This window comes from Belonocnema kinseyi, chromosome 1, assembly GCF_010883055.1.
Source record: "Belonocnema kinseyi isolate 2016_QV_RU_SX_M_011 chromosome 1, B_treatae_v1, whole genome shotgun sequence".
NCBI lineage: Eukaryota > Metazoa > Arthropoda > Insecta > Hymenoptera > Cynipidae > Belonocnema > Belonocnema kinseyi.
The window spans coordinates 98,708,738-98,731,295 of NC_046657.1; the positions used below are offsets into that span (position 1 = coordinate 98,708,738).

General features: G+C 28.0%; 2 protein-coding genes across 5 annotated transcripts in view; one reads left to right on the top strand and one right to left on the bottom strand.

Moving 5' to 3' along the window:
• LOC117167351 (probable multidrug resistance-associated protein lethal(2)03659) overlaps window positions 1-22,558 on the bottom strand; it is a 199,681-nt gene that overhangs the window by 115,268 nt on the left and 61,855 nt on the right. The window lies entirely within an intron of this gene.
• Window positions 1-22,558, top strand: part of LOC117167336 (probable multidrug resistance-associated protein lethal(2)03659) — a 59,115-nt gene that overhangs the window by 17,081 nt on the left and 19,476 nt on the right. Inside the window, exons 1-7 of one of the 3 annotated variants that reach the window (XM_033352203.1) lie at window positions 5,353-5,480; window positions 5,561-5,780; window positions 7,980-8,237; window positions 8,312-8,564; window positions 8,654-8,828; window positions 17,227-17,383; window positions 17,463-17,665. In XM_033352203.1, the coding sequence (XP_033208094.1) occupies window positions 5,707-5,780; window positions 7,980-8,237; window positions 8,312-8,564; window positions 8,654-8,828; window positions 17,227-17,383; window positions 17,463-17,665 (1,120 nt within the window). In that variant the 5' untranslated portion in view covers window positions 5,353-5,480; window positions 5,561-5,706. Of the gene's footprint in view, window positions 1-5,352; window positions 5,781-7,979; window positions 8,238-8,311; window positions 8,565-8,653; window positions 8,829-17,226; window positions 17,384-17,462; window positions 17,666-22,558 lie in introns of those variants that run through there. The other 2 variants (XM_033352210.1, XM_033352195.1) reach the window with 2 other exon arrangements.

Consider the following 22,558-nt stretch of genomic DNA (forward strand, 5'->3'; position numbering starts at 1 on the left):
ATATAAGGGCAATGCTTAGCCAGAACCGTACTAACGCTCGGAAACACAAGTCGGCTTCTAGCCAGCACTGGGACTCCATACCGGGGCAGTGCTGAACCAGTATCACGCCAACGCTCGGAAAAACTCCTGAATTGGTTTTTAACCAACAGTTGGAGTCAGTACTGAGACAGTAATGAACCAGTACCAGGCCAAGCTTGGCAAAACTCCTAAATCGACTTCCAGCCAGCACTTGGACTCAGTACTGGGGCAGTACTGAGCCAGACCCGCATTAACGCTCGGCAAAGGTCCTAAAACGACTTCCAGCCAGCACTTGGATTCGGTACTGAGACAGTACTGAACCAGTACCGTACCAACGCTTGGTAAAACCACTAAATCGACTTCCAGCCAGCACTTGGACTCAGTGCTGGGGAAGTACTGAGCCAGTGCCGCACTAACGTCAGGCAAAACTTCCAAGTCTGCTTTTAGCCAGCACTTGGACCCCAAACCGGGGCAGTGCTGAACCAGTACCGCGCCAACGGTCGTCAAAACTTCTGAATTGGCTTTTAACCAACAGTTGGACTCAGTACTAAGAGAGTACTGTGCCAGTACCGCGCCAACCCTTGGAGCAGTACAGTAGATCAGTACTGGCATTGCTCCTCATTTACAACTGAATAAAAAATACAGCATGTAAGTATGGAATTAAAAATGACTATAAGACGTGTATCTACTGATCAGATTAAGAGGGAATAAAAAAAGGACAATATACTCTCTATTCTTCTCTTCTTACCGGGTATTACATGAAGTGCTAATCAGGGGTAATTGCGCGTCCTATATGATAGGTAGCGCTGTTAAAAATCTCGGACGGTGAAAGTGCTTGTCACTTATAATGTTCGGTATTTAGAATAATAAAAGAATATACCTTCGTACCATTAAAATCACCAAAGTTGTGAATATTTATGAAAAGAAGGACCAAAATATTCAATTTCGAATGTCTCTTAAGTTTTTTTTTTATAAAAAAAATTACTTTAGAGGTTTTCTTTCAACAACTTAGAGAACGAATACTAGAATTTTCATCAAAATTACTGATAATATCTTTAAGTCTTCCGATGATTTGACATTGAATTTTTCTAAACTGTATGTACACAATTTTTTAATAATTATACTAATTTGGCTTGTGAGATTTGTTTAAATTAGGTAAAATAATTGATAAAAATCTGATAAACAATGATTTTCCTTTTTTCAATTAACAATCCAAAGTATTTCGTATTACTTACAAAAATCCAACACTTCCCAATTTAAATAAGCGCGCGCAAAGTTGCACTTTCACCGTTTATTTTAATTTGCGACTTCTATCATAAGGACGCGTAATACAATGCTTTAAGATCTAATATATCCTCTAATGGTTAAACAAGCCATTAAAAGCGTATTTTTTTCTTGCGATGAATTATATTATATAATTATATTTTGCTACTTCCAGTACATGTTGCATTCTTTTTGAGATAAAGGTCGGGTTTTATTTGACAAACACTCGACCCACGATTTGAAAAGCTGAGCATATATATTTTACGACATGTTGTGATTGTTAATTGGCACTCATGACTAATCCAATATTATTCACGCTTGACTCGAACTATCTTTGAATGCATTCCACCTAAAGTACCGACTTGCTACGAAATGCACTGCGACAATCAGAAAAGTGATATTTTTTGGCAGTTCTACTACGCTTTTCTCGAGCCTTTTCTTCTTTCTTTTGTCGCAAGAATAAAGATAAATGTTTTTAGCATCGAATGAGGAAAAATTAATGGCAAAATAGTGTGCAAATATGAAAATAAATAAGATTAAATAACTTTTAAAACGACGAAAAATTTGTTATTAAATCAATAAGATCATTTGCAAAAATGTAAATATTCTGAGTATTATTTATTGTGCTATTATTGTAAAAGTTATTGATAATTCTCAACAAATTTTGTAATTTTTACAGATGAGCAATGCAAGTAAATAGAAGTAAAATTACCTTTTGAGAGTTTATAATAGAAAATAAGTAATGAATTCCAAACTAATATGTATATTAAGTTTTTTTGCATTTAAAACAAATAGTAGATTTTAATTTTTACAGCGAAACGAATAACATTAACAATATTTACATTTTTACAAATTATTTTGATAATTTTTTTTTTTAATTTCCCGCCCTTTTCAATTTCTTCAATCGCGTATATTTTGAAATCGTTAAAGTAGATTATCACTTATTTCTCCGTATTAGATACTAAAACTATTTATAGGTTAAAAAACAAAGAAGAGCAGGATAAAACCGTTCAAAAAAATATTAATTTTCTCATTTTCACCATGTATTTTGTAGCAAGTCATTCACGAGGTAAACAGTGCCGCGCGCGCGTACTAATATTTCCGGTCAAGAGTCATCCCATTTTTAGCTTTGAGTGGCGCCACTACCAATTTCACTATTTATTGCCGTTAATAAATGTGATGGTTTCAATTCGCCAAACTCATAATATATTTTTATATTCGTGATATGCTTCCAAACTCAAAACTTTGATAAATATTTATACAGATATTCATAATTTTGTTCTCTTACGGGCATATGACCAGCCCTCTGCATCTCTTCATATTTCAGATTTTAACTTGACCCCGCAACTGTCCTAAGTTGATTAGTTCCTAATATCTCCAGCGTGGCGCTAGTTGTCCCATCACTCCCTGTTTTTACATAGAAATCAATGGGACTAAATCAGTGTTTTTAATTTTTTAGGAAACAAAATATTATTTCCATGCAAAAAATTCTTGAAATTAAAACAATGTTACTCATTTAACATTTCAAAATACTATTTTAGTCATTTTTTATGAATTCTAAAGTCAAAATATGATTTATATGGTCATACAATAATCGTGGCAAAGTGGAATATATCTTAGATTTGAATTTGAATAAAAAGTAAAATTTAATTCTTAAAGTTTATTGTCGAAAACAAATGAACAACCTTATTAATGGAATGTTAAAAAGGACCGGAGAAAAATTTGAATGGTACTAAGTTTAAGCTTACCATGTGAATACTCTCACTTATGAATATATAATTGATAAAATGTATTTCTAATTGAATTTAACTAAATTTGCATTCGAAACCATTTTATTTAATAATCGGTGAGAAATACAAAAATTAATTTCTTTAATTACTTTCTTTTATCATTATATCCTTTTAAGTCTTTAAAACTAAGATGTTAAAACATTGATTATATTTACATCTTGGACGTGTTATAACATTATAATTTATATTTGTTCCTCTGAAAAATAGTTTTTTTCAACAAGTTGAATTATTGAATAAACTATTTTTTATGTTCGTTACATATTTTTATGCTATATGTTCATGAATGCAAATTTAATTCAATTTCAATTACATTTTTCTCATTATATTCAATAGTGTAAGTACTCGCTAAACCCTTAAATATTAAGTTTGAACTTGCATACTATTAAAACTTTTTTACAAAACTATTTACATATTTTATTGATATAAATATTGTTTACTGCGTTTTCAGATATAAAAAGGATTATATTTAAATTTTTATTCAAATTCAAATCTAATATTCCACTTTACCAAGTTTATTGGGTGACGTTTTAATTCAGGTTTTCCATTAGCATTTATATACATCCCGTGGAAAATTGTTTTGAAATAGAAAATGAGTAATATTCTTTTCATATAAATATTTTTTTTACGAAAATAACATTTTGTTTATTAAAAAATAAATAATAAAGTGGTCTACTCCCAGTGCTTACAATGCAAAAACAGGGACTGATTGGATAACTAGCGTCGCGCTGAAGATATTAGGTACCAACCAACTTAGGACACTAAGGGATCGCAATTTTGTTTTCAGATGCACAGGGCTGCATATGACCATGTGGCTGACTGCCAGGAAACTTCTGTCTGCGTCGCCTGTGACGCGCAGCATTCAGGCGGTAATTCAAAATAGGGATATTCAAAGTAGGGATATTTGAAAATACTTGAAGTTTTGGGGATAAGAAAATCTCAACTTTTTTAACTGAATTAGTATTTTTCAACAAAAAAGTTCTTAAGCATGATGTTTAAAAATCCTATATTTATTGAAACGTTTACAATTATTTTATTAAATTTTAACATTCAAAAAACATCAAAAGATTAATTTACAGAAACATAAATTTATTGAAAGATACTGTAGCATGAGGAAATTAATTTTTATTATTATCTAAGAACTTGTTAGAACATACGAAATTTTGCAAAAGGAAACGGGTTTCTCGATATTCACATTTTTTAAACAATTAAAGAAAATGCATGTTAAATATTCTTATTTTACAAAACAAATTTTGAAAACTTCTTTGAACACGCGAAGAATTATTTAAACAAAATTTTTGGATAAAACTTAGTTTCCTACTCTTAAATCTTGCAAGAAATTAAAATAATAAATGCAGAAAACAGGCTAAAAAGCTTTCACAAGTTATTAATGATCATATTTTTACATCATTTCTTTAAATGCATTTTATAATACAACTTGTAATAAAACTGCAAAAATAAAAAATAAACTATATTTATTTCTGATCTAAGCATTTCTTATCGTAATCTGAATTTTGTAAATATTTCTGGCTTCATATGAATATTAATGAATGCTTAGTAATTATCATAAATTTCCAGGAACTTTGAAATAATTTTCATATTTTTTCTGATGACTTTACTGAAATTTTCGGTATACAAGTCAAGATATTTTTAGTAAGTTTAAAGTAATTGTCAAGAATCCAATTTCTTAAGTTAGCGACTGCGGCTCTAAGTTCCCATCGTAAGTAAAGTTTCTATAAAAGTACCGTCAAAGCAAGGTAATTTCGGACAATTGGGGTAAATTCGGACACCCCTAAATTCCTTAAATTAATAGGATAAATAACTAAGAACTATTCCATGAAATTACTCCGTTTGATGGTTCCCCCAGGCAACTTCATTTTAAGACTATACACCTGGTATTTTTTTTAACAAAAATGAAAGAGTCTGATTGTCTGTTTATTGCACACAAATATTATATATTAATTCTGAAGTTAAGATATTAATTTTCATCTATTATCAAAACTGTGGTCCCTGTACATCTTTTCTATTATTTTAATTTTAGATAATTACAAATACTATGAAATAACAAAAAATTGTTTTAATAATAATTTTACATTTTAATTTTTAAATTGCGTGAAATAGAAGATATTTTTATGTGTATGTTTTCTAATTGTTTGTAATTTTTCTCTTGTATTGTCATAAAAAAAAGAAGACCTAATTCTCTTGGCACGACCCTGATATCGAGGGTTTTCGTTTTGCTTATACATGTTACCCGCAGATCGAATGTAGAATATCCCGAACTTCGAAGAAAATCTGGCAACCCTGCACTGGGAATGCCAGCTGGAGCATTCCACCTTCCACGTGATTCTCAGTGTTATAATACCCCCTTTAAGCTGAAACCCGGTGTCATTCAATGCTCCGAATTATGTTTAAGTACAGTGTGATATTTAGTTATGTAAATGTAGCTAGTGATTTTGTCATGCTCTGTTCTTTAGTTGCTTTGATTTTTACAGTATTATTCAATGATAGTGAAACCGTGTGTAGCCACAATATACCAAAGATATTCTAGGAAATAGACAAAAAAGTGTGCAAGAAAATTCATTAAATTTTCTACTATTAAATAAGTGATTTTGAATCCATCTACGAAGAACAAAAAAGAATGGATAAAAATGAAAAGAAGGATGCGAAAAATCCACGAGTTGGTGCTAACCCACTTTCAGTCGCCTGCTTTGCGTAAGACACATTTTATAAATTTGTTTTTAAATTATTGAACCGATATCTATTTTATATGATTATCATATGATGCTTATCACAGGACATGAAGAAATTAAATGCAACATTTTAAATATTTTAAAGTATAACCACCTAATAATTTAATAAATAATTTTATTATGATAGGATTCATTTTTCAAAAATCTTTTCTCTTCTTAATGAACTCAACAATATTTTTATCCAGATTAAACTGAAGTTGTAGAATTTGAGAAAATATAGAAATTTAACATTTAGTAATGAGCTTCAATTAATATTATTAAAATTAAAATAATTTAATTCGCGAATTCTCAGTGGTAACGCCGTTCGATAAGATTTAATTTGTAAAAGAAAAGAACCCATGGTACATTATCTCGACCGTGATCATATAATTCTCCAAGGAAAAAGGATGTGAAAACATCTTTTTTTAAATGCTTAAAACCCATAAATATTTTAGTATTTTATTTTAGTAATTTAAGATCTGTATAGATTATTATTTTTTTATAATTATTTATGTTTATTTTTTTCTAACTTTAAAATGCTTCCGGGAAATAACTAAACAATGTAATTAATGTTAAATGTGATTATTGATCTTTTCTTAAAATTTTATACGGTTACTCAGTTAATATTATGTAGTACAATGTATAAACAACAACAAATGTTTGATGATATCATATAAAGATTAAACGATTAGCATTATAAGAGGTTTCAGTATACAGAGCTAGATAACCAATATTTTTAACAATGTTTTTAAGTGATATTTTTTTTAACCTATCAATATTGATATTTCTTGTAATTATCATAATATACAGACAGAAATCTTTTTTTTTTTCTTTCGGGTTTTTAGGAAAAGTGTCTATTTTACTATGATATCGTAATCTTCAATTTTCATTTTTGTTTTTTTTTGATCAAACTTTTTTTAACTTCATTCAACATCCTCATATCTCGAGAGTAAGATTTATTGTTGTAAAAAATTGAGATTGTCAAATTCCACATCCATTTTCTTTAAACTGCATAACTTTTATTTTATCAAACTTTTCTGGCTTCTATTCAGCAATACTTCGACTCTGCAGTGAACATTTGTTTAAACTTTAAATCGTGATTTCGATTTTACAGATTTTTTTTCGCTTTTTTGAACAATTTTTGTTTTGTTGGCCTTCAATTAATAATATACGCTAATTGTTTCTTTGTATTTCTCTTCCGTCAAAATATGCACATATTTATGAATATTCTTCATGCATTTAGAATTTGCCGTGTCATGCAAAATATCTTTGTTGTTGATAAAGTCATACTTTTTAGTTTATTTTCATAATTAATAGATAAATAATTTAATTAATCATAATAATCATAATAATAGATCATATTAATAGATCATACATTAAAGATAATAGATTCTACTTCTGATAACTGCTTGAGTGAAATTTATCAATCTCTAATGTCCTGAATTGTAACAATTATTACCTGAATACTAAATCTCAAAAAGAACACGATTTTTTTTATTTTTGTCCGAAAATACAGGATTTTGCATCAATTTGATTATTGGATGTAAAAATAGGATTTTTAATTTGGATTTTAATCTATTTTAAATTTCTTTAATTAAGAACACGATCACTTATTATTAAGTATATTTACTGTTCTATATTATTTTATTTAAAAAATATATCAAGCATACATAGAAATATATCTCCATATACGGGGTGATTTTTTTAACTTTTGAAACTTTTGATTCATAACATTTTTTCATAGAGCGTCTATTTTTCGAGATATTTGAAAGTTTCAAGTTAAAAAACCACACTGTATAAAAAAACATCGCAATATAATTAATGTGTAATGATAGAAAACATCTAATTTAGAAACTGATAATTTTCATGAGCCAATGGTTCTTCTATTTATATTAAATAGCTTCTTTTTTACAACGGAAATGGAGAGAATATTTCATTAAAAATTTAAACTGATTGCAATATTAGACCAATTATTGAATCAACAATTGTTTATGCAAAAGTTAAAAAATAACCGGTTTTTCAGAAATTTACGTAAATTTAAAAGGAACGCTTTTAAATAAATTTAGAATCTAAATTTTTAAAGATTATTATTAATAAAATTTATATGTTCTTAAAACAGTAAATGAGTCATAGAAATTGTAGCCTTTGTATTCTCTATTTTTTAAATATAATAAAATTTCAGGTGGCTTTGGAAAATCTTCCAAATTGGCTACAAGAGGGAATTAGAAGAGACAGATTTATTTTCTCCTTTGGATTCCCACAACAGTCGTGTTATTGGTGAAAGTCTTGAAAAAATATGGCGGCAGGAAGAAAATGATTCCAAGACTAAATCCAAATCATCAAAATCGAAGCCCCGGCTATGGAAAGCTCTAGCAAAATGTTTTGGAAAGGAAATGATAGTCGTAGGATTAGTACAAGCAATTATGGAATTTCTCGTAACGTAAGAATTTTACTTTTTGATTAATACAAATTTTTAAATTACATTTTTATAATACTTTGAATATTATATTTCAGGCTGCCACAGCCGATCGTCCTAGGGAAACTGCTAAGATATTTTAATGGAAAGAATACCATGACCGAAAACGAAGCTTATATATGGGCCGGTCTTTTCACTTTTCTTTATATTTTTAAGTGTCCATTTTATCACCTTTCGATACATTCCATGATTCATTTGGGAATGAAAGTTAGAGTTTCTTGTTGTTCTTTAATTTATAGAAAAGTCCTAAGGATTTCAAAGTCCTCTGAGGCGGACGCTACAGCTGGACAGGTAAGGCTTCGCACTTTTTCATTTTCTTCTTGGTTCTTTCAAAAAATGGAATTATATTTTCGAAAATTAAAATTCGACTTTTTTATTAGATTGTGAATCTCCTGAGCAATGATGTAAATACGTTAGATTACGCCTTGCCATTTTTTCATTACATTTGGATTGCTCCTATACAGCTCTTAGTAATTGCATATATAATATATGATGAAGTGGATTTGCCAGCTTTAACCGGGATAGGGTTATATCTTCTTATAATTCCATTACAAGGTAAGTTCAATAATTCGAATAAATAAAAGAGAACGCGCTAATAGAACAAATATAATAGTATCAAAATGGATAGAAAGAGTTTCAAATTTTTTAACAGAAATAGACAGAAAGATAATGAGAAGTGTGAAAAAACTGATCGAAATTCGAAAATGTTTGGTTTCATCACTCAAATGTTTAGAAAATCTTTCTACTAAGGTTAACCGACCATTACTGGGACAACGTAAAAAGTTTTTCCAGTACTGGGACAATAATAAATAACGTTGAGTATCTTTTATATTCCAACGTAAATTATAAAAGTAAAAATGTTATATTATTTTTGAAGTTCTTTTAAATTTGTTACCACTATTTATTTTTGTCCTGACAAGTTATACCTTCAGTAACAAATAATCTAAAATATTCCTCAAAATATTAGAATGAACTGCTACAAATTTCGCCATTTTTTCATTTTAAAACTTTCCGCATAACTTTTACAGCATTGTATTATTAAAATTTCCTTTATTTGGACAAATTTTTGGCGAAGTTGGCTAAACCGTGTTTTTAATTCAATTTCGCAGTATTATTTTAGTGATATATTAAAAATATTGCTCATGCGACACAACCTTTCCGTTTAATTGATTATTTATTCTAAAAAAGTTTTTCAAAGTAGTTTATTGAAACCTCCAATTCTAACCTCAAAGTTTCCCAACTGCTTAGGTAAGTAATGTATTATAGTATCTAATAAATTTAATTTTTCAACAAAAATTAGTAAGTATGCATTAAAGTTCAATATTATAGATGCATATGAAATATTAATAAAATTAATATTATCGATTTACTTTTTAAGATAAATTAAGTAAATTAACTTTTCTGATGAATATTTATATTTTCAAATTAAAAATATAATAATTTGAACTATTTTCTTGAAAATTCGTCTTTTTGGTTCGAAAACGTATCTTTTTAATTATAAATTTCATCTTTCTTGAGCAAAAATGCAACTATGGTTGAAAATTACTCTGTTTAGGTTGAGGCTTTAGCAGTTTGATTGGAAATTCGTTTTTCTTTTAAATTAATTCGTCTGCTTTCAATATGTAATTAAAATCCTTTTTAGTTAAAATATCAACTATTATATTTTTTTATCTAAAAATATAATAGTTCATATTTCAAACGAAAAATGTTTGAATTATAAATTAAACATGACATGAATTTTTAAATAAATAAGATTTTTGATTAAAAAAAGAAAAATATTTTACCCAAATTTATTAATTTTCTACCTAAATAATATCAGTTTTAACAAAACAGTTGCATTTTTCTCGAAGAAAAATGTAATTTATAATTAAAATGACAAATTTTCGAACCAAAAAGACGAACTTTCAACAACTTAATTGAAATATTAATCAAAACAGATTTTTCAGTCAATAAAATTTTCAAACAAATAATAAATTTGTAACAAAAAAATAATTTAAATTTTTCAATACATTTGCAAGTAAATCGATAATATTAGTCTATAAAATTAAATTTTACTGCATACTTACTAATTTTATTAAAAAATTAGATTTATCAGTTATTATTAATTTACTTACCTAAGCAGTTGGCAAAATTTGAGGTTGGAATTAGAGGTTTGAATAAACGACTTTAAACAGCTTTTTTAGAATAAATAATTAAACAGTAATCACGACCCATTCTTGCTTTTCATCTATTCTGTAATAAATTATAAGTCAATTGTGTCATTTTATTTTGATAAACCCCATTGGATTTTCCTTTTCCCAGTATTGGCTTCTTTGGTGTCCCACTTAAGAATATGTTACAAAATTCGTGACCCACTAATGAATGATCTGACTAGCTTTAAAAATATCCATTTATATTAATTTAGTTTAAAATTACTTAGCCACTTATTTTAATTGTCTTTGTACAAAAAATTCCAATTCCCCATTTTAAAATTGTGTTTATGTGGGTTGGCTTTTCCTAACTGTCCCAGTAATGGTCAGTTTACCTTAAGTGTCAGCCAGTTATCATAAATGATTTTTTTCTTTCCCCTTTTTCATTTTTTATCCAAAAAAATATTTTTTTTTCTTTTCTTCTTTAGAAAACTTGTTTAGCTTTTGAAATTACAACAGGAACATTGTATGGCGGTTGTACAAATTTGTTCGTTGGATTTTTGGTTTTATTTCAATAATTCTGCAACTTAACTTGATTATTGGACTTAAATAGGAGTTTAAATTTGATTTTAATCTAATTTAAATTTCTTAAATTTCATATTATGTCTTTAAAGAATAAAAAATAATTGTCCGGAATTTGACACCACAATTTTTTAATGGATATCCACGTTTTGAGAGACCCTTAAGCCGAAAATCAAGTTTTGGCGATGGCGTCTTGTCCGTCGGCCTGTTCTTCCGCATGTGATCGCACAAAAATAATGAAACCCAAAAAATATCTGCAAACATGTTCTTGATCGCTTTTTATAGGACACGTAGTTTTTGTTATATTCATAAAAAAAACATTGAAATTGAAAAAATAAAATTTGTGGACAAACGACACGAGTTGCTATGAAAAAATTAGTAAATAAAAATTGCGCACCCAAAACACATCTGCAAATTTGGTATAAATCACTTTTTTAGATGTCGCGTTGTTTTTGTTTCAATCATAAAAATGACATTAAAATTAAAACAAATTGTGGAAAAGCGACAAAAGGTACGGTGGAATAGGACACGTAATTTTGGTTTTATTTATCGAAAGTACTATGCAGAAAATCGAAAATTCAAATTTTGAGCTAATAAAGACGTAAAATATGGGTGAAAGTTTTTGGAGCATTACAGCATTTAAAAATTCCTACAATATTTCTTTGTGTCATGTTTTGACAGAATTTCTCGTTTTTAATTTATTTATCGAAATTGCTTTGAAAAAATCGAAAATTCTAATATTACGCCAAAATATGCGAGATACGTAAAAAAATATAAAAGAAGACTTGTAGGATAATTTGTTTGATACACAAAAAATAATATGAACACAAAAATCCCATTTTCAGCATAACAACGCGAGATAGAGAAGGATGTCTGAAGAAAGGATTGTAGTTTTTTTATTTAAGGCAATTCAGAAAATAAGTATACATTTACAAATGTCTTTAAAAAATCGAGCGCGTTTTGTAATTTTTCATAGTTTCCAATTAGAAAGCATATAATTTTAGAGTGTTTAGAATAATTAAACTTGAAAGGTTTACAATATTTCTCGCAATATTTAGTAACAAAATATATTTTAGAATACCCAATTCTAAAACAGTTTAATCTTTGAAAAAATATTTGAAAATTTCATATTAAAAGCCTTGATAGTCAATTTTGAATTTAAGAATTTTAGATATAAAGCAATTTCGAATTGACCTTAAAATTGTCAAATTTTTAGTTGAGGATTTAAACTAATAAATATATGATTGGAAAATTTCAAGAATTAATAATAATTCGAAACGAATATTTGAAATTAAAAAGTTTGAAATTGAGTTTAAAATCAAAAAAGATAAAAATTAAACTATCTCAAATTGATACATCAATAAATGAATAATTTCAGTAATTTGAAATGGTTATAATTTTAGAGCTCTGAATTTTTATTTTGAAATATAAATTTTTCCTTTCCTTTTAAAATTTAATTGGTTGAATTTTGGAAAGTATAACTAGCAGTTTAAAAATTAATAATTATCGCATAGAAATTTTTTCATTTTTAATGTTTCACATTTAAAATTACTGCTTATTTTGACAGTTTTTTCTTGAATAATTAAATTCATTTTTTTTTATTTCAGAATAATTTGTCTAGTCAGCTTTAATTTTAGCTCATTAATTTTCTTGTGTAATAACAATTAAAATTTTTAGAATTTTAGAAGCCTTGACTTTGAAAGATTCAATTTAGTTTTCAATATTAAATTTTTAAATTTTATTCGCTTTTAAATTCAATTTATTCAAATTCAAAAGCTTAAAAGTATTTAATTTTGAATCCTTCTATTTATAAATAATACAGTTTTAATTACTCTGAATTTTAAATGACCTATCTTCCAAATTGGAATAACAAATTATTCAATTTCTAACGTTTTGAAATTGTACTTTCGAAACTTTAATCTCAAATTATTTAATTTCGTGATTCGTCAATTCAAAATAAATTTTTTAAATTAGTAGCGCTTAAACTTAGAAATTATAAAATTTTACTCCTTTCCCCAATTAAATTGTCCAAAATCGTTCAATATGTATTTTTTAATTTCAGACGCAATTCTAAGTTATTAATTATTATTTCGAAAATTTTTTAATCATAGTATTAGAAAATGGATTTATTAATGAATTTTTAAATTAACATATTTTTCATTTTAGAACATAAAAATTCAAAGACGTAAGACGTGTGATTTGCAAGCGTGCACTTACTGTAGAGTGTAATAAAACACACCTCTGTACTTTCCTTTATCAGGCACAAAAATTGCCTTATCCTAGTTATTCAAAGTCATTCGATTTCTTGCAAGAAGATTTGCTGATGCTTATCACCTTCCGCAATTTATCATATATGTGAAAAACCTGTGGGTTTCGCAAAGTGAATTAATTATTTTTTTAATCCGGGAGAAATCACGAATATTTATGGGGAGAAACAGGAAAAAGCCGGGAGAAGAAAATTTAAAAATTAGTGATATTTGGGAATAGAAACATATCAAAAAAGAAATAAATGATCTACAAAATAGGAATGTATTCACATATGCCTAAACGCGAGTTTTAACTCGATTCTCTCTACTTAAAAGTTTCACTCGCCTTGAAGAATGAGATAAGATAGGCTAGGAATAGAACCTGACACAAATGGAAAAACCTAATAAAAAAAGAATAAGATTAAACAGCATATAGTAGAATTGACTATAAATTAATATAATTTGCTGAAAAAAATGGATAACAAGAATAGAATAGAACAGATTTAAATAAGAACTGGATTGAAAACTACAGACTTTATTATTTAGAACTTTTGTATCATTTGTTAAAATTCTAGCTCTTTCTATCCCATTATCTCGTTTTTTTTTATTATTTCGGCGTGAATCGTGAAATATTTTCAATTATTTATTGGCGGAAAGGATTGAGCTTCTATAAAAAAGTGATTGTATTCAAAATTATAGAATATGATAGAAAAAATTAGAAGTGAAATCTGAGAAAAATTAGTAGTATAGATAACAGTTTTGCAAAAAAAGGTGAAATACAGAATAGGATAAAATAGAATAGAAAATACGAGAATTGGCGGAGAAAAAGAGGCTAAAAAAGAAATTGGTAAAATGTTCAGTGTTGCCGCTTGACCAAGAAAGCGACTGACAATGAATTTATTTTTTACCGGCAATTTTCCAAAGTTTTAGGAGAAAAATATACTCAATCGCTGGAAATATCATAGATTTTATATCAGATTCTATAAAACTACTTATAATTAGTTCGATTTCCATTTTTCTTGAATGTTGATTTCTATTGCTAAATTTTTTCAGTTTAAGTCACTCCGTTGTACAATATTACAGTAATTCTAAAATATTTGAATTTATAATTTTTCCATTTTAGGTCTTCCTTTTTATGCGTACATTTTCATCTTTTAATTTAAAGAATTTTAAAATGTAGTTTTAAAGACATAAATAATTATAAATTAAAAGCGATTGAAATTGAAAATTTTTGATAAAAAAAGTTTTCAAGTTGATCAAATTTAAATATGAAATTATTTATTTCTGAAATTAAACTCTAGTTTGTGTATTAAAAATGGCAAAATAATTTATTTTACAAAATAATTCTGAATATTTAAAAAATTAGAAAATGGCCATTAATTGACAATTTAAATATCAAATGTCTGATTGAAACTTTACAAGCTTATTCATTTTTTAAATTACTCCAAAATATGAGATTCACAATTAAATACTTTATTTGATTTTTAACCCATTCAATGATAATTGAAATACTAAAAACTAAACATTCTGGAACTGAATTGTTAGAAATAGAAAGACCCTAAATATAGTTCAAAATTTAGATTTCGAATGTTACAAAGTTAATTGTTCTATTTAAAAATGTTTTAATTGACAATTGATAGTATTGAATTTTTATGTATAAAGGTCAAGTAACAAATTATCAAATTGAAATGACTTAAATTTAAAATAATTTAGCTTCTAATTTAAAAAGTGTTTTTTCACGAAGTATTTTCCCTAGATTTGTCACATTGTTTTTCTCATACAGAATAAAAAACAAATATTCCACTGTGTATTGTATATTAATACGATTTCAAGTTGACAGTGATTCTTTTTTTTAACTGAAGTACTTCAACAGTGTAAAAAAGTCTAAATCTAAAATATTTATGTTAAAATTAAAATTGAATTTGGTCGTTCGAGCATTTGCATATTTTGGAAAAGATCTCATATTTAATTTATTGTTGTATCAGGCGATAAAGGATTATCGCTTAAAGGATCGTAAATGCTCGAACATCATGAAAATAATAAAATGATTTAAAAAATACATTTTTGTATATAAGCAAAATTATGAATATTATTTAACGACAAAACATAACCTCAAAATTGCTTATCTCTTTTGGGGTAACCGTTATCACCCTACCGAAAAGAATCTTTGAGTATATACTAAACATTCTTTAGGTCAAAGAAGCTCAGAGAAATTCTCCGCAGGCACTCAGGTAGATATTTTTAAAGGTCCAGGAAGCTCGTTTAAATGGTCTTAAGGCTGTAAAATATCCTTTCCGAAATCAAAATAAGAATACGATCACAAATAACAAGCAGAGAGGCTATCTCAATAGAGTAGCCGACACTCAAGGGTTCTTTGTTAAGCTTTTGGATTAAAATTTAGAAGTAGATTTTTTTTAATTTCATAGTTAACAGCCTAAAACATAATAATTCGGAATCTACGGGTTTCAATGACTTCAGATATCTAACTTTTTTTTTAATGCTTAAAATTGAAATTAATAGAACGTTTCTCGTAAATGGAATGAGATACGTCAAAAAAGACAACATTTTTCAATTCAACTGGAAAATTGTATATAAGTTATAATTATAAATAAGTATAATGAGAAAATTCATCAATTAAAAATAAGTGTTAATAATTTGAAGAGAAATTTAAAAAGGGAGAGCGGATTATCCACGACCAACTACTGTAAATAACTCTGCCCGCCCGGTACGTGACGATTACGAAAGGAACATTATATTACCGTGGCACCACTCTTAAAAGGACCACTAAAAGGATCTTGAAAAGGACCCAAATCTCTCAAACTATCTCGGAGACTATTTTGTTTCAAATCGACTTTGTTTATAGACTCAAATGGGCCAGGCTATTTCGGTAAAGAAAACTCAGAGATTTCTTTCGGCAGGGCAAAAAGTACAATGCACAATAAGTATTTTACGAAGTAAAGCATGTTTAATATTTTTTTATTAAAAAACAAATATATTTGTTACGTTGAAATAGTAGAAAAGGCCTTAGCAGTAATGTATTTTACTCGTAGCTTTTAATTTTGTAGGGCACATGTGTCACGCCGGACAGTCTTATCAAATTTTCCCGTTCCTCTTTGTATATACTTAAAAATGTTTTTTCAGGATTTTTTACACTTGAGTTTGTACACAAAGACACAAAAATCTGTTTTAGAATTGATTGTTTTCCTCCATTTTTTAAGAAAAAGCATTACGTTCCAGCTTTTGTTTAGAAAATATTGAAAGTGTATATATTTCTCTTTTGTAAATAAAAATTCGAAAAAAAAACCTTTTTTCATTATTATTATTATTAATTTTAGTGTAAATAGATACATATTCAAAATTTTTTAAAATGAATGAATAATCCTATTTTGAACATTTGCGATTTTTTAATCCATTCATTTATATATTTTTAACCAAAAAATGTTGAACTGTTCCATTTTATATAAGTTAAAAAATTTTGAATTTCACGGCATTTAATTTTAAATTCTTCAAATAAAATTTTTAAAAGCTTCTATTCGATACGTATACATTAATGAGCGTTTGAATAAAAAAATCTGAATTAAAAAATAGTTAAGCCTTAATTTAGGTTTAAAAGTTTACAATTCAAAAGAGTTCAATATTTTCATTTGCAGTTCAGTTTTGATTACTTCTAATGAAAAGGTTTTCAGTTTCAAGAGTTCAAATATTCTCAATTCAAAGCCCGTGAAAGTATTTACGAACTGGAAAATGACCGGGAATTTTTTTCTCGGTAGGAAAAATAAAATAACAACACAAAGTAAATTTGAGAAAGTATAAAAATGTGAAAAAAGTCTAGATCGTTCCACAGCCAAGATTTCTGTTACCGACATTTATGGACATCTAGAATAATTGATGATTCGTGACTGTGCTAAGTTTCGCAACTTCTAGAATTATAGAGAAAATTAATATTATTGCGTAAAAATTGAGTAATTCCAAAAAATCTGCATGGACTCGTTCCAGGTTACATTGGCAAATTTGTGGCTAAGTTGACACTACAAGCTGCCTACAAAACTGATAAAAGGCTTCGAATAATGAACGAAATTATTGGAGGGGTCCAAGTTATCAAGATGTATGCTTGGGAAAAGCCCTTTTCTCGTCTAGTTGATAAATCTAGGGAGTAAGTAGAAAACTTGATAAATTTCATAGAAATACTATAAAATTCTTACATTTATTTTACTTGGAAAATTTTGTTTAAGGAAGGAGATAAGTGCAATTAGGAAAAACGCTTTTCTTGATGCTGTGGCCATGGCCTTCGAATCCTACGCTCCAAGAGTTTGTATTTTTGTCACGGTTGTAACTTATGCTTTGCTTGGAAATGCCATTACAGCCGAGAAAGTTTTTATGATTTCGGCTTTTTATAATGATATGAGATATTCGCTGAGCATTGCTTTTCCTCTAGGTAAGTCTAGAATTTGAATATGTGCATAATTAAAACAAAATATGCTCAATCCAATGATTTCTTTAAATTGAGTTAGAAACCATATTTTTCTTAAGTTTTTTATTTATACCGTCAGATTCTGGGTGAAAGCCCCTTAAGTAATTTAAACTATCAATTTAGACATTTCCGAGTGTATCTCTGGTTTTCACAGATTTGAAGAAATTTTAGAATATGCCAAAAGAGTTAGAATATTTTAAATACTTAGAATGGATTTTAACGAATTTCAGGAATTTTATTGGATTTCAAAACATTTCAGCTAATTGTAAAATATGTCGGATTTCAAGATCTTCAAAAATATTTTAACGGGTTTCAAGAAATTGTGTAAGATTTCGAGATATTTCATACAAGAATTTTGTAGGATTTCGAAAGATTTGAAGAGATTTCTAGAGACCTTTAGAAAATAAATTAAGTGACATTTTTAGGAGTTCCTAGCTATTCCAAAGAATTCAAGGGATTTTAAAGATTTCTACACTGTACAAAAAGATTTGTGTAAAATTACAAAGTTTCGAAAAATGACATATGGTATCATTGTAAATATCACACACTTCACTGTGTGATTTTACAAAAGTGTGTGAAATTACATCCTCTAGCGATGTTAATAAAAGGACCCTCGAACAGCAGTGGAATATTAAACACTCGATAAAAACAAAATTACACATTCCCTCGTACGAACTTTACATTCAGAATTGAAAATTCAGTCGCAGCGTGTAAAAATACCATGCGTCGGTAAAATCACTTTCCTGTGATTGAAAATCACATCGAGATTTTTAATTTCACCAAAAATCTTTAATTTTACCCTGGCGGCAACTGTAAGATTTTTGATTTATAATTAATTGAAAATTTAGAATAATTAATCAAATAATATGTGAATACGGAAGCGCATCTCGTTTTCGTTGTTTAAAAATGCACAAAACCGCTATAATAAGTAATTTATTTATAATTTATTACAGAATAATACATGAAAAAGCATGAATGGATTGTGATAACCGTTTAATTCTAACCTCAAATTTTGCCAACTGCTTATGTAAGCAATTTAATAATAACTCATAAATTTTATTTTTTATTAAAATTAGTAAGTATGCATTAAAATTTAATGATGTAGACTAATATTATCGATTTGCTTGCAAATTAAACTGTTTGGCAGTAAATTTTGAATAAGAATTCATCTGCATTCAAGTTAATACATCAATTGAAAATTTTATTGAAACAATTAAAATATTTTTTGGTTATAAATTTTATTATTTGGTTGAAAATTTTATGGACTGAAAAAATCTGTTTTGATTAATATTTCAACTATTTTGTTGAAAGTTCCTTTTTTTGGTTCGCAAATTTGTCAATTTAATTATAAATTACATTTTTCTTCGAGAAAAATGCAACTGTTTTGTTAAAAATGGTATTATTTAGGTAGAAAATTCATAAATTTGATAAAAATATTTTTCTTGTTTTAATCAAAAATCATATTTATTTAAAAAATCATGTCATGTTTAATTTATAATTAAAACGTTTTTCGTTTGAAATATCAACTATTATATTTGTTAATAAGAACTAATCTTTTTTGGTAGAAAATTAGTCTATTTTATTTAAAAATACAAGAATTTGTTAGAAAATTCAAGTATTAGGTTAACCAAAAAAGTTAAATTATGATAAAAAATATATATAATAGTTGATACTTTAACCAAAAAAGATTTTAATTACATATTAAAAGCAGACGAATTGATTAAAAAAAAAAAGAATTTCCAATCAAACTTCTGAAGCCTCAACCTTAGCAGATTAATTTTTAACCACAGTTGTATTTTTACCCAAAAAAGATTAAATTTATAATTAAAAAGATACGTTTTCAAACCAAAAAGACGAATTTTCAAGAAAATAGTTCAAATGTTAATCAAAAAACATTTTTTAGTCAAGAAATAAACAAAAAATTAAGCAAACTGTTGAATTTTCAAGTAAAGTAAATTGAATGCGCGATTTTTCCATCTGTCTAAAATGCCACAATAAGAATGAGGAACCTCCTAAATTTATTCTCTTCTATTTCCATAGCGACCGCCACACAGTTTCTATTCTCCCAAAGAGAACGTGTTTTCAATATATTTAATTCCTTCTAATTGTACCGGTAACGCATCTCACAGAGATATTTTTTATTCCTCAGAAGTGGTCATATTTTTAATTTATTGAATTCCCTCTAATAAGTTCACAAAATATGTGTAATACGTTGTCTTAATTCCTTCATGCGGAATGTAAATTCTGAAATTTTAATTCTCACCAATTCAACTCTGCCTCTCTAGAGTTAAAATTATTTAAATTCACACATTTGCATAGGTTTCTTTGTTGCATTTTTTAAGGCGTTTAAATAAATTATGAAAATATAAATAAATATAAATTTGAATATTTTTCGAATTTATAAGTTATAAAAAGTTTTAATAATGAAAAATAGGTTAAATTAATGCTTTCGTTAATTATTACTAAGTCGATTGAGACGAATAGGATTTGCACTTTTTCTGTTCCCGTTGGTGGATTTTTAGACGGAGGAAATCGCGTATCCATAGGAATACAAATTCTAAATTTTGTTGAATTCAACGCTTGTTACCGGGAACTTATCTTAAAAATTAAATCGATAATATTAATCTTATTAATATTTCATATCAATCTATAATATTGAATTTTAAAGCATACTCACTAATTTTTTTTGAATAATTAAATTTATTAGATACTATATTACATTACTTAACTAGATAGATAGATATTTATTTATTTTTCAGCCCAACGGCCTTGAAAAATTGGACTTGGTTTACATTTCTTTTTCTTATCCATCCACTCTTGCATTCAAGGATTTTTTTTTTGACAACTAAAACAAAATAGAATCTCTATATGGATTAATAGTAACAATAATGGTTCTCTATACACTCATATTATACATTTCTCTACTTATCTAGAGTTAATTACATCCTCTTTTCGCTTTTCCAAAAGTCTTAACCAATTACACACATTCTTATTGCCTGCCCTACCATTTAACATTTCTTCCATTTCTAAATTTGATCTATCTATTAATTCGCAGTCTCTAATTAAATGTTCCAGTGTACCTTTTTCTCTCTTACATAAAGCGCACATCTGAATTCCTTCGTCTAACCGATATCTAGATTTTTCCTCTAAATTGCCACATCTCGCCCTAGCTATTAATTTGTGACTTCCTTTGTTTCCTACCTTACACAAATATTCTGCTTTTAATCCAGTATTTACTAGTTTGTACCTACTATTGTACCTAGATTCCTGTATTTTACCTAGCTGTGTTTGTCTTTGTACTTCGTAGTCTGTCTTCTTTAGTATCTCTTTTACATTAGCTCTCTTATCTTTTAATGTTTTTAAACCCTCTTGACTGTAACCACACCTTTTAAGATATTGCTCCCTTTCTTGGATATTTCTTATCTTCAGCTTTCCACTATTTTTTTCTTTTAGGCATTCTTTTAAAATTGTTCTTCCTGAGGAATTTTCTATTCCTTCTTCAAATTTAATAGCTTTTCTGCCTAATTTCACTCGAGTTTTTCGATTTTGGTCTCTTCCAGAACCATGTAGCTTGGTGTATAACGGTCGAGTACCCAGGGTCCACCTGAGATAACGGTCTTGGATCCTTTCTAAAGTGGCTTTTTCTTCCCATCCCCATAATTCTGCCCCGTAAGACAGAACTCCAACCGCTAAGCTGTTAAAAATATGTATTCTTCTGTTGAAATTGTCCTTAAAGAGTCTTTCTCCTATCCCCCACGTATGTTTCATCACAATGTTGGCCTTTTTAACAATCTCCTGAATGTGTCTAATCACAGCCTCCATTTTTGTTGAATGTGTACCCTAAATATTTGAATAATTTCACTTGCTCTACACTTACTCCTTTCCAATTCTATTTTCTTTCCTTTTCTCTGTCCCCACCTTTTTTGAAAACCATTACCTTCGATTTTTCTACGTTCAATACTAAACTTTTCTTCTCTAAGAACTTTTCGAATCTTTTCATCATTGCCCTAAAATCTTCTTCATTGTTCGCCAAAAGTGCTATATCATCTGCGTAAGCAAGTGACCAGAACTTTTCACTCCCAACTTTTATGCCACCCACAATTTCTTTTCTCATTTCCTCTTCTATGTCAGAGATCAGGACTGTGAATAGTGTAGCGCAAAGAGGACAGCCCTGCCTAAAGCCCTCTTCTGTGCAAAATTCTTCTGTGATATTGCCATTTACCCTCACAGAACTAACCGTTTTTACATAGATTTCTTTCACTCTTTCAATTAAACTCTCTCTATGATATTAAAATCTCTCTCTATGATATGCTGCAGTATGTATATATTGTCTATTGTTCCTCTATTTTTTCTAAATCCTGCCTGTGTGTCCGATAATATTTTCTTCTCTTCCAAATCCTTCACTAATCTTTCGTTTAATATCATGGCATACACTTTGTACGCCGTGTTAAGCACGGTGATCGGTCTATAGTTTTTCAGATCCTCTGTTTCTCCTTTCTTGAATATCGGCGTAATAATCCCTTTCCTCCAACTATTCGGGAAGCCTTCTCCATTCCACACTCTTCTTATCAGTTCAACAAGTTTCCTTTTGCCATCCCCTTCTATATATACCCATGCTTCATTCGGCATTTCATCTTCTCCTGGTGCTTTCTTCATTCTCAGTTTCTTAATTTGGTCATTAATTTCTTCGTCGCTAAGGTCGGATTCATCTTCCTGTAGGTTATTCCTTTTCCGTTGTGTTGTAGAATGAGCTTATGTTCCTTCTAAGTGGTCCATGAAGTGATTTTTCCAGTCCTTCATCTTTATTTCACTACTAATGCTATTCTTTTTCTTCCTTTGTTTATTTATATACTTCCA